General features: G+C 51.5%; 2 protein-coding genes across 2 annotated transcripts; one reads left to right on the top strand and one right to left on the bottom strand.

Moving 5' to 3' along the window:
- Positions 1–238: 238 nt before the first annotated feature.
- CENPT (centromere protein T) lies at positions 239–5,878 on the bottom strand. The gene is made up of 13 exons (XM_054579048.1): positions 5,766–5,878; positions 4,323–4,413; positions 4,096–4,183; positions 3,900–3,996; positions 3,637–3,773; positions 3,471–3,519; positions 3,143–3,270; positions 2,312–2,476; positions 1,688–2,014; positions 1,354–1,444; positions 635–811; positions 444–548; positions 239–362 (listed from the first exon to the last, which is right to left on the bottom strand). The coding sequence occupies exons 1-13, from the start codon at positions 5,876–5,878 to the stop codon at positions 239–241; spliced, it is 1,692 nt and encodes a 563-aa protein (XP_054435023.1).
- A 4,080-nt stretch (positions 5,879–9,958) lies between these two features.
- THAP11 (THAP domain containing 11) lies at positions 9,959–12,419 on the top strand. Its single transcript, XM_054579046.1, has one exon. It carries the CDS (start codon positions 10,198–10,200, stop codon positions 11,119–11,121), a length of 924 nt encoding a protein of 307 aa, XP_054435021.1. The 5' UTR covers positions 9,959–10,197; the 3' UTR covers positions 11,122–12,419.
- The last annotated feature ends 22 nt before the right edge of the window (positions 12,420–12,441 follow it).

Here is a 12,441-nt window from a genome sequence, read left to right as displayed (position 1 = left end):
AACCCCTGATATTCGGTATAAAATTGTTTGTCTGAACCCATGCTATTCTCCAGGTTATGCTGAGGTGTCAAGGGGAGGGGGCTGGCCTCTGCCTGACTGGCTCCAGGATACGTATCAAAACGCAGCATATTATGTTTGTGACACTTTATTGATGGTGGGGTGTGGGGAGGAGACCTGTAAGAGCATGTGGAGCCAAGGGGCCCCTGGTGGGGACAGGACAGGTGTCAAGGCCTGACCACTACTGGGCAGGGAAGACAGTGTTGCCACTGAATGCACAAGGGATGAGGAGCTGCCGGTACTGCAGGGGCAGGTGCTGCTCCACAAGCACATGAAGGGAGACTTGGTCAGTGACTAGGCCCTGCCTGCAGCAGAAGAGGACAGAGAGAATCAGTATCAGCATCAGCATTCCCACAGCCAGAACCTCCCTGCTTCCACCAACTTACCGTCGCATGAGCAGCTCCAGGTCCTCTGGCTTCACAGTCTTGCGGCCAGCATGAGCAGCAAATACTTCCAAGTCATCACAAAGATGTTGAAAATACCTGTCCAGGCTGCCGAGAAGGTTGGGGTAGAACAGAATGAACAGACTATTTTGATCTGAGGAGCTCCTCTCCCCACCCCAGGGTCCGGGACTCACCACTTCTCCACCATCTCAAGAGCCTTCTTCTCCATGGGCATTTTAGCATAGAAGCTGAAGAGCTTAGCATAGTGGTTCAGTCCAGTCTTGTAAGGATCTCGACGGAGTCTGGGGCCAGCAGTTTGGGCCCTGGGAGGACACTTGGCTGACAGAGGCTCCAAAGGCTCTGAAGATAAGCTGGGAGCAGGAATGGACTGCTGCCTGAAGAAGCGCCTAATCAAAGATAAATTTTGCTGGCTCCGGACAAGACTGGGGCCTTCGTGCCCCTTTGCCAACCTGGACCTTTGCTCAACCATCTGCTGGGAGGGGGATCGCGACAAGGGGCCACATAGATGCCTTGCTTTTCCTTGGGGCTCTGATCCTCCAGTCTAGCCTCATCATACAAACTGTTATTTGCTCAGGCCCATGTCCCTCAGGCCTCAGCATGGACATCCCCACCCCTCAGCCCACTGCTGCCTGTCTGGTTCTGCTAAGCCTCCTCCAGAAAACCTCCTCTGACCTAGCCACTTCCGCCTACCCAGGCTCCTCTAAGCCCCTGGAAGCAGACATAGGATGACAGATGTGCTTTCAGTGAGCACCATCCAGCCCACCTAAGATGCTTTGCTGGGTAATTATCTGCACACCTGTAGGAAGAGGGATAACCAGGTGGTACCCAATGCCAACCTCAGTGCCTGCCCCTTCCCAAGAAGCCCATGTGGAACAGGGTCATGGGATCTTACACTGTAGTGCTAGTTGGTGGGGCTGGCTCAAGAAACGCAAGTTGCCTGGCCTGCTGAATCTCCAGGGTGGCGGAGGTCAATTCTGGACTTCCTATAGAGAAAGGACAGGGTTATAAGGGGCTCAGACCTAACCATTTCACACAATCCTGAAGGCCCACAGCCTCCTTGTCCTGGTCATCAAGGGCCCCATCTAGTTCTGGCCAGTCGAGCAAGGGGCACCTCAGAGTCCCCTAACATTACCTGTGCTCAAAAAACACCCCAGTAAGGCCCTCCTCCAAGGCCAAAGACTCTCACTTACCCACTCACCCCCTGATCCCTGCATGGGGCCCTTTACCTGTCCTACCAGGGGTGTCCTCATCCCCTGGAGATGCTTCTGGCTTCTTGGCCTCAATGGCCCCCCAGGATCTCTCTGCTTCTATCACTTCTTGGTGCCTTTCCGGCTCTTCTGCTCTGGCAGACCCCTGTGCTCCTGCTGCCTCCTTCACATCGCTCATGCTCAAGCTTTCTTCCATTACTTCCTCTACCTCCTCACCAACTCCATCCTGTAAGGGCTGTAGTCCATCTTCTCCAGAGAGACTATTGCTGGTGTTTGGGAAGCCCTTAGCAAGGGCATCAACCCCCTCTGCCTTTCCTACCAGAAGTGGGGCTGGTTTGCCAGTACCTGAATCAAGGGGAAAGAATACAGGCTACAGAAGTAGTAGGCCAAGGCTCTAGCCCTGAGAAGTGTAAAGATGGAGTAGTAAAACCAGCCGAGCCTATCAAGGAGAGGCCAAGGGCAGCCTCAGGGTACTCGTTTGGAGTCTCATGGCCTAACACTGACTCCACACTTGGATGGAGGAGAAACCAGCAGCCATCGGACTCTGAGGGGCACACATATGGTCCTGAGGAGGGAAAACTACCAGTGCCAACTCTTGCCCAAGCTTGGCCCGGCTCCAGGCCACCTGTCCCACATACTCACTGTTGTTCGGCAGCCCAGGCCCACTGCTCCGCGCCCTGTGACTGACAGTCCTCTCAGCAGAGAAAGAGGGGCAGGGGAGGGAGTGGTGCACACTGGGGGAAGGGCCAATCAGAGGCTGGGAGAAGGGCTGGGTGTCCTCCAGCACGGTGTCCGTTGGCAGGGTAGCAGCAGGAGTTCTGAGGCTGTCACCTGGACATCAAGGGCCAGATGGCACCCAGTATACTCCGGGCCCACTGGTCACCTGCTGCTACCTGGTCACCAGGGCCTGGCTATAAGTGGGCCCTATAAGTCTGCCCCAAGTAGCCTTCAGAGAGAGACTACATAGCCCTCTCTTACCTCTCTAATACAACTCTCCCTACTTACTTTCCTGCTCAAGCTGGCATTCCCAGGCTTCACAGCTTGCCCCACCCAAATTGCGCACCCACGCCTCCACTCTCGACTTCCCCCTCTGCCTGGAATCCTCCTCTTGCCCTGGTGACTTGTCTTCTGGTACCAGGTTCCCAGGTCAGTTTGACTGACCAGCTGATCCTGAAACTTGGCCCCTTTCAACCTCCCAACAAGCTCTAGCCACCCCTTTTCTACCCTCAAAGATATGGGGTCCTGGAAAAACCTGAGGGATTAAGACTAGGAACCACCAAGACAAAGGCACCTTATGGAAAGAAGCAGAAACTTCTTACAGACCTACTGGCCAGGTTTCTTCATTATCCTTGACCCAATGAAGAGGGGAACAATCCTGGACACAGCAGCACATCCTATCTCACAGGAGGAGAACTTTCCCCCCAGTCTAGAAAAGGGAAATCTCAACCCTACCTGGAAGAGCCAAGGCTGCACAAGTATCTTGCAGGTCCTGCAAAAATGTACCCACATCTACTGCTGGGCGTCTAGGAGGTCTGCGGGCCAAACCAGGCCTCCGCACGGATTGTGGTAGGGGAGGTGTGGCAAAGGTCAGGTTGAGGGAGCTGGTAGAAGAGAGGAGGAAGAAAGGAAAGTCAGCTACCGAAGGCCTAGCCCACCGACCCGAGTTCTCCATCTGCCTTCGTGCTCTCATCTTTCAGAACACAGCTACCATGCTGTGACGCCAAAATCGGCAGGGAGCAATATGGCCAGAATCCATTCCAGTCAGCACCTTTCCCCCAAACCCCAGAAGAGGCAATAGCACCTGGTGAGGGAGGAGGCACCAGCATTCCCATGAAGTTTTGTAAGAGGACCTAAAAAAGAAGAAACTGTAAGTTACACAGGCTTATGATAGGCCTCTCTCAGGCCTTCTAAGCCTCTACAGAGGACAGGAGAGAGAAGGTGGCTATAGGTGTTGTCCAGGGTCTTACCTGGGGAGAGAGGTGGCCCCTGATCCATTCCTTGCTGAAACACTGACAATCTCAACCTCTGCTTCCTCTTGCCAGTAGCCAGCAGACTTGGAGCCAGCGTTGTGGGGGTTTTGAACTCAGGGAGATGTAGCTCCAGGCTATAAGGATGGAGCTAATCTCAGACAGGCCAGAAAGCCCAAATACAGCTTTTGAGACCCCCAAGAGGCTTCCTGATCAGAACTGCCTAGCAGCCCAACCGCAAAGGGAAAGAACTCACTGTGTACCTGCCTGGACTGCTTTCCCGGCTAGAGGACTGGACCAGCGGTGGTGCTGGCACTGGCTTCACTACTGACTCGGGCATGACCATGGAAGATTCCGGTGCTGTAAAAATAAGAAGAGGGTAGAGCTAACAGAGCATGCTGCCCTAAATAAGGGATACCATGGGCCCGGACTCTGACCAGCAGACCAGTGCTCACTCACCAGTGAGTAGAATATTCTCAAGCAGAGTCCGGGGTGTCTGTTCCTTCAGATGTCCACTGGTTTGAATGTGGGCCAATCTGCCAACAGACTTTGGGCAAAAGCACCAAGCAAACAGTCTATTCCTTTGCCTTGAGATTCCCTCAAGGTGGGCTCCAGAATAGAGCTAGACCTCAGGGTCCCCTAAAGGCAGCCAGAGCCCTACAGTGGTCAGTGAATTGGGCACTTACCCTGGCTCTATGGGAACGCCGGCTGGCAGTTGTCTTTGTTTGGCTCCTCAGCCTCATAGAGAAAGGTGTTTCAAGCGGGGTTCTCTGGGCACTGTATAAAGACAAGCGGCTCTGGGAGTTGTGCAGGGAGGGGGAACTAGATAGGATGCAGAAACATGTCTTCATCAGGGATCTTGGCCTGAAGACATCTTCCCTCTGTGCCAAGCACCCAGAAACCACTTGTCCTTTCCATAGCCAGTTCCCAGCTCTATGTCACTAGGGTTGTGGATGAAAAGGAGCCCAAGGGGTATGGGAATAGAATATGATGACCTAGTCACAGAGAGGGGTTAAGGAAGGCTTTACAGAGGTGACTTTGGCAGAAATAGGCATTAGTCACACAGGTAAGAGAAATAATTTGAAGATATCCATTCTAGTCATTAAAATAATCGAAGAGCCCTGGCTGGCTTGGCTCAGTGGATTGAGTGTTGGCCTGCAAACCAAGGGGTTGCTGGTTTGATTCCCAGTCAGGGCACGTGCCTGGGTTGCAGGCCAGGTCCCCCCAGTGGGATGTGCACCCGCGAGATGCAACCACACATGGATGTTTCTCTCCCTCTCTTTCTCCCTCACTTCCCCTCTCTCTAAAAATAAATAAAATCTTTTAAAAATAATCCAAGAAAAACATTTAAATACTTTTCAACCTTTTAGGTACTTGTCAGGGTCTGACAGCAACCTCCACATGGATCACTCTAGGCCTAGTATCTCCAGTCCACTCTCTCTCAGATTCCGGAACCACATAAATGTTCCCAGAGCACAGCTCCCACCTCATCAGCATAGGTCTAAAACCTTTGTTGTAACGAATGACTTTCCATTGCCTATAAAGGAACTGCACCACCCCAGCCTGGCAGATGCCAACTACCACACCCTCTGCACCATGAGCTTCACCACAGCCTTCACCGGCCGACACTCCCACCAAGTCAGGCCAAATTCGTGTTCCCTAGCAAAGAACCTTTGCAGTTCCTGCCTCCCGACTTGTGCCCAGGCTGTGCTCTCCAGCGCCTTTCCCACCTGCCGGCTGGGAAGTACAAGGACAGTAGGACTGAATGTGGCAGGGAAAGGAGGAACCACCTGGGTAGTTCAGGGCACATGTCTCGACACGCTCTGGGCTGGTTTGGGATAAAGTGGCCTAGGGAACAGGGGAGAAGGCCGAATTCTGAGCGCCTATCCTTCACTTCCAGAGGCGGACCACCTGAAACGCGGGCATAGTTGAACTCTGATCCCGAGACCTGGCGGCCTGGAGTTCTGCGGAAGGGGGCACGAACAAACGACCCGAGCCTACCAATGGGCATGGAACCAGTTCTCTGAGACTGTTTCCTGCTCCAAACGGGGTCAGAGCCGGATCACACCGTGGCTCCACCCGCCAGTCCCTCCGGTTGCTCACGGGCTTCGGGCAGTGCCCTCACATACCTAGCCCGAGTACTTTGCCGTCGCCGCGGGGTGTGCGGGTCCTCTGTATCCAGCACGCGCCGCAGCAGCGTACGCGTCGTAGGCTCATTGTCAGAGACGTAACTGTCCGCCATCGCCTCGCAAGTTCGCTTCCCAGCTGCTCGGGTAACTGTGACCGCCGACTTCCCGCCGCCGCATTTAAGCCTATCCTCGCGAGGCTGCCGCACAGCTCCACGGGAATTGCAGTTTCAGCTCTGCCTCCCAGTGGCCCGGGGCGTAGACAAAGGTGGCTGCAAACGCCGAATTTGGAGGCAGTTTATACCAGGGAGTGAGCCTGGGCAAATGTGTGCAAACAGTTGAAGCTTGGTTTTCTCATCTGTAAATTGAGGATGATACCCACCTAATAACGGGCTTGTTATGAGTCAATGAGATAATGTTTAACTCAGGATTTGACACATATGAAGTCAGGCCATCAATGAATGGTGGTCACTTTTTAAAATAAAACCTGTAATTTTATTTTTTTTATAAACTTCTTTTGAAGATTTTATTTATTTACTTTTAGAGAGAGGAGAAGGGAGAGAGAAAGAAGAGAGAAACATCAGTGTGAGAGCGAGAAACCTCGATCGGTCGCCTCTCGTAGGCACCCAGTCCGAACCGAACTGCAACCTAGGCATGTGCCAGGAATTCAACAAGGACCCTTGCAGTTTGCAGGATGATGCCCAAACAACTGAGGCACAGCGGTCAGGGCTTACTTTATTTTTTTTAATTGTTGGCACTATTACTGATGCCCCCCCGCCCCGTCCCCACTGCCTTTGCCCCCCATCCGCCCAGCGCCCTCTACCCTCCTTGGTGGTCATTATTAGTATTTCTCATTCCCCGCTTCCCCCCCCCCCCCCCGCCCCTACCCCTGTCCCCCAATCTCTCTCATTCCCATCTGGCTCTCTGAAGGTGAAGAGACATACTTGGGGGAGGGAAAAATAATCTCATCCTACAGATGATTTGGCCAGATTTGCATTTGTAAAGACCACTCCACCTGTAGGCTCATTATCTATCAAAAGAGACCAGTTTGCAAGAATTGGGGGCTCATGGGCTTTGTGTGATTTGTCAGAATATGTGCAATTTTGAGATGAAGACCCCTTTCAAAAGTTCTATTAATGCTGGAGACTCTATTACCATATTTCTCACCCATTGACGTCTCCCATATCTTGTGTTCTGGAGATCTGATGTAGAACTTGAGTTCTGAGGCTCCCACCTTGTTCCTCTTTTTGCTCTAAAACCGAGTGTAATCGAGTTACTTGAATACCCATGGGTGTATTTGTGCTTGTGTTAAAAAATAAAGCAGAGGGAAAAATTAGATTCTTGTCCTGACCAGGTAGGTCAGTTGGTTAGAGTATCCCAATACACCAAGGTTGTGGGTTCAACTCCCAGTCAGGACACATACGTCAACCAATGAATGCATAAATAAGTGGAACTACAAATTGATTTTTCTCTCTTCCATCCTTTCTCTCTCTAAGAATCAATAAAAAAAATAAGATTTTTGCTTCTCAAAATAAGAACTGCAGAGAAAAAGCTTATCAATATTTCTTGTTATTAAGATCTGACCTCTGTGACATCTCACTGAATTTGCTAGCCCTTTGCAGGCACATTTCCATGGCCACCACGTAAATAATCTACTTATTTATTTATTTATTTATTGTAAAGCTTTGAACTGGATAATATGAAAAAAAAATCTTTTCAAAACAGTTTGAGATGCAAACTAAACTTACTTTTGCACAATATTTACATAGTCAATTAAACTTTATATTTACTATTTGTTTAATATGTGTATTTTTTAAATTTTATTTATTTATTTTTAGAGAGAGGGGAAGGAAGGGAGAAAGAGAGGGAAACATCAATGTGTGGTTGCCTCTGGCCTGCAACTCAGGCATGTGCCCTGACAGGGAATCGAACCTGAGACTTTGTTTTGCAGGCTGGCACTCAATCCACTGAGCCACAGCAGCCAGGGTTTCACTATTTGTTTAAAAAGAAACAAAACAAAACACTGGGCTCCCAAAATGAGGCAAGGAAGAGTGAGAGATTGGCAAGAGCCACATCACGTGAGGTCTCACAGGCTCTAGAAAGAACTTCGGACATTACTATAAATGCAGTAGGCCACTGGAGGGATTTAAGCAGAGACATTATGTAATCATATTTTCTTTGGCAGTCACATGGAGAACAAGAATGTAGGAGAGGCACGATTGGAGGTAGGGAGACATATGACAGGTTTTTGCCTTTCTCAGAGGTGACAAGATAAAGTGCAGGCAGGGCAGTGGGGTAGGGAGAAAGCCATGCATTTCCAGGTATGTTTTGAGTGCAGAAGATTAAGTGTAGATAAGAGGTGATTTTATGTACCAGAAGGTAGAATTTTATCAAGCATAATCTTCAATGTTCTGTATATAAAGAAACTGTATCAGTTTGTCCTCCAATATTTCTTGAGCAAGGTAGGTCTTGAGACAGGTAGGAGTAGAACCATATTAGTAACTGTATGACACTGAAAATACTAATATATGCAATAAGCTTTTGCTAAATTTTATCTCTACTATACACATTTTATAAACATTTCACCATAGCAAAGTGTGTATTCATATTTTTATCATCGTACAAATGAATGCACATCTTTCACTATGGCTATACATACCAGAGAATGCATTTCTGAATTTGAAGGGATTCAAGCTGTGGATATCAGCTGAATAGGCCAGGAGCAATGGGACATTCTCCTGTAATGGGACTATGAAACCCATTTTTTCCCCCATTGTCCTGTATTTTTCTAGAACATTTTAGCTCTGGATCCTTTTCATAATAAAGAACAGGAAACTAAAACAAACTAACAAAAATCTTAGCTTGGAATGTTATTTTCTTTTACGAGCTTTTAAATGCTCAATCTATTTTGTTTTATATCAAATAATTACAAATAATATATATTAGGCTTCAATTTAGTACCCGCGGTCTGTAATCAGGAGAGAGGAAAACAACAATAACAATGACAACAAATCGAGGAGGAGGAGTCAGGAAGAAGGTAAAGAGCCAGAAGTAGGACAAAGGGGAACTCCACAAAGGAGGACTAGGTTGCAGGTAATTCCCCTGGACGACTGCCTGGCCTCCTCTCTGGTTTTTCCACAGCTTCTCTTGCCCTTTAGAATATTTTTCCCATAGAAGTAGAGGGAGAAGGGAAGTTTCTTTTAAAATACAAATTCTTTCCATCCTCTTGTTTGACACCTTTTAACAGGTCTCAGTCGCCAGCAGATTAAAAGCCCAAATCTTTTAATGGCTCAGTTTGCTACCTTTTGGCAGCTTCTCCTACCCCGGCCGCCCCCTTCTAAGCACTTGAAGCGAGGAGCCTAGCTCTTTTCTTGCTTTAGGGGCTGGTTTCCGGGGCGAGAAGTAGCTACTCCTCCCCACCCAAACTTTTCCTCGTGTTTTCTTCCAGGCCCTCCACTTCCCATTTTCTCCTCTAGTTCATTCCTCCGGAGGGTTTATTTCTGTAACTAGACATTCATGCACGTTCATTCACATCTATTATCCAAAAGTCTGGCCCTCATCCCTCTAGGTGGTCAGGTGTGGTCTGTCTGGCTCCTGTAAGGTTCCAAACTCCTGGCACTGTGCCTGGCACACAGTAGGCGCCTCCTGGTCACGATGTTTCGGTCAGTAGGTACGTGAGTAAAGGCAAGCAGTAACTGGGTATGGAGAGAGTACCCAAAGAAGAGAAAAAGGATACTAATGTCTTTAGGGATACTGAGGCCCAGTCCCCCGACCCTCCTCCCGCAGAAATGCACCACCACCTCGCCCAAATCCTGGTCAGCAGTAACTCGACTTCTCCCTTAGGCGGCGCTCCATGCCACAGCCGCCGAGTTCAGCGCAGGGCACTACGGGACCTGTAGTTTCCGGTGGCGTATGCTCAAGGCGCTTGCGCACCGGAGGAGCGCGCGCCGCCCCACCCCCGTCAGGATTTCGGTTCTTTTTAAAGAGCTGTCCAGGCGACAGCGTCCGAACCGAATACGCCTCTTTAGTTCACCGGGTTGAGCCAGGTCGGGGAAAGAATCTGCTCCGCGTGGGCCATCGCGGTGACTTAGAAAGCGGCCGGAATAAGCATACCCCCACTCCGGAAGTGAGCGACCTCTGGCGCGGTGCATTGTGGGGGGCGTAGTCCTCCTTCCCAGGCGGTCCTTCGCGGCGTCCCCGGGGCCGACTCCCGAGCGCAGGCGGGCGGCCTGGCTGGCTGCGCGGCGCGGGCCGGCGGGAAGCTCATACTGGGCGCGGGGCGCCGGGCCAGCCGGCCGCGCCGGGCGAAACTAGTGGGAAGCCGCTAAGGCCTCGCGCGGCGCCGCCCGTCGAGGGGCGGGCAGACGGCAGTGGACGACCGGGCCGTCGAAGGGCTCAGGAGGCGGTGGGCCGGGCCGGGCCGCACAGCGCAGCCATGCCTGGCTTTACGTGTTGCGTGCCGGGCTGCTACAACAACTCGCATCGGGATAAGGCGCTGCACTTCTATACGTTTCCCAAGGACGCTGAGCTGCGGCGCCTCTGGCTCAAGAACGTGTCTCGCGCTGGCGTCAGTGGATGCTTCTCCACCTTCCAGCCCACCACGGGTCACCGTCTCTGCAGCGTACACTTCCAGGGCGGCCGCAAGACCTACACGGTGCGCGTCCCTACCATCTTTCCGCTGCGCGGCGTTAACGAGCGCAAGGTAGCACGCAGACCCGCCGGGGCCGCAGCCGCCCGCCGCAGGCAGCAGCAGCAGCAGCAGCAGCAGCAGCAGCAGCAACAACAGCAGCAGCAACAGCAGCAGCAGCCGCCGCCGCCGTCAGCCTCCACTGCCCAGACCGCCCAGCTGCAGCCGAACCTGGTGTCTGCCTCTGCGGCTGTGCTCCTCACCCTTCAGGCCGCTGTAGACAGCAGCCAGGCTCCTGGATCCGGGCCGCCGGCGCCCACTCCTCCCACCGGAGAAGATGTGAAGCCCATCGATCTGACGGTGCAAGTGGAGTTCGCGGCCGCAGAGGGCGCAGCCGCCGCCGCCGCCGCGTCGGAGCTAGAAGCTGCCACCGCAGGGCTGGAGGCCGCTGAATGCCCTATGGGCCCCCAGTTGGTGGTAGTAGGGGAAGAGGGCTTCCCCGATACGGGTTCCGACCACTCGTACTCGTTGTCGTCAGGCACCACGGAGGAGGAGCTGCTGCGCAAGCTGAACGAGCAGCGGGACATCCTGGCGCTGATGGAGGTGAAAATGAAGGAGATGAAGGGCAGCATCCGCCACCTGCGTCTCACGGAGGCCAAGCTGCGGGAAGAGCTCCGCGAGAAGGATCGACTGCTGGCCATGGCTGTCATCCGTAAGAAGCACGGAATGTGAACAGGTCCCCCGGTGGCCTGTGGGACTTCCTGGCCCCTGCCAGCCTAGGAAGCCTGCAGGCCGCTGTTGCAAACTGCTCTGTGCTCCTGGGACACTGGTTGACTGTATTGAGGCTTAGGGCAGCTGGACTGTTGCTGGTTACCTGGCACCCTCGTTTCCTCCTGAAGTCTGGAACCTCGGACTCTGCACTGGTGACACCAGCAGTTATGACTTTGTCTATTCCCTCTCTCTCACCTCATCACCCCCAGTGTATATTGCGGTTTCAGGTTAAGCAGAGGCTTAGGAACCACTGAACTTGAAACTTATCCTCTAGGGATGCAGGTGGAATGCCCAAGGACTATGGGTTTGGGAAGACAACACCTTGAGGTTGGCCTGCAATCAGAGACAACGTTTCTGTGTGTAGTGATAAGGGAGCCAAGTGACATCAGTTCTTGTTTTCATGCTTTTCTTTCCCAGGTGCAGCCTGTGATTCTGATGGGGACTGGCAGATCTGTGCCTGTCTTCTAGGACCTCCCTCCCCAGGAGGCCACCTACAAGGGGATCTAGGTGACATGCTGATGGAAATCCAGCTTGCCAGGGACTTAGGTTTATCTTGTTATGTTTGCTACTGGTTACAAATTCTATTTTCTGTACAATTAGTCAGACTAAAGTTTTCACTGTGTTTGTTTGGCAAATGAATTAAACAGAAAGTAAGGTTTTTATTTGGGTTTCGCTATTTTATTTGTATAAGGACTCAACTAAGTGGCCCTGAAACATGGGGAAATAGGCTTCGGCCTTAGGTCACAGGGACCAGGCTCACCCTGGGAGTAGAGATGGTCTCTCCATAAAGGAGTTATAAGCACATGGACCTTGGCCTTTTAGGGTCCTCACAGATTTTCTGGCTCAGCTCCTGCCAGTTTGGAAACCAAACTGTTCCAGTTTGTCCATGGGTTAGCAGCTTGTGTCCTTTCAACAGGGAGAAGGAGCAACTAACTGAGAACTAAACTGAATTGTGACAGTCTACTTCTCTGAGGGGTTTGAATTCCTCATGAGTTTTCAGGTCACCAGTATAGCCCTTATCCTAGTACAGGGCCTGACACATTTGAGCATGCAAGTACTCAAATCAGTGAAGACCTCAGTTGGAACCAGCCGTGGTTCCTGCAGGCACAAGGACTCTTGTATAAATACCTTTGGTCTTGGTACTCTTTCAGTGTGAAGGAGCTGGATCTATAGAAGGCTTGTAGGAATAGGAGTTGGGATTTGTGATCCTTTGACTTATTTTCTAGACTGCTTCCATCTTTCTTAAGATTGGATATTGTAGGGGTGAGATGACATTTTTAT

The sequence above is a fragment of the Pteronotus mesoamericanus genome, unplaced genomic scaffold (assembly GCF_021234165.1).
Source record: "Pteronotus mesoamericanus isolate MK-2021 breed Mesoamerican mustached bat unplaced genomic scaffold, CSHL_Meso_final contig_52, whole genome shotgun sequence".
Classification (NCBI taxonomy): Eukaryota; Metazoa; Chordata; class Mammalia; order Chiroptera; family Mormoopidae; genus Pteronotus; species Pteronotus mesoamericanus.
The sequence above is the reverse complement of the archived record's forward strand: the minus strand, read 5'-3'. Positions and strand labels throughout refer to the sequence as shown.

Coding starts and splice junctions, on each gene's coding strand:
- THAP11 (XM_054579046.1), top strand. CDS start 10,198: ATGCCTGGCTTTACGTGTTGCGTGCCGGGCTGCTACAACAACTCGCAT.
- CENPT (XM_054579048.1), bottom strand. CDS start 5,878: ATGGCGGACAGTTACGTCTCTGACAATGAGCCTACGACGCGTACGCTG. Junction 3,774..3,899: donor CGGGAAAGCAGTCCAGGCAG/GTACACAGTGAG, acceptor CCATCCTTATAG/CCTGGAGCTACATCTCCCTG. Junction 812..1,353: donor CCACCAACTAGCACTACAGT/GTAAGATCCCAT, acceptor TCCTGCTCCCAG/CTTATCTTCAGAGCCTTTGG.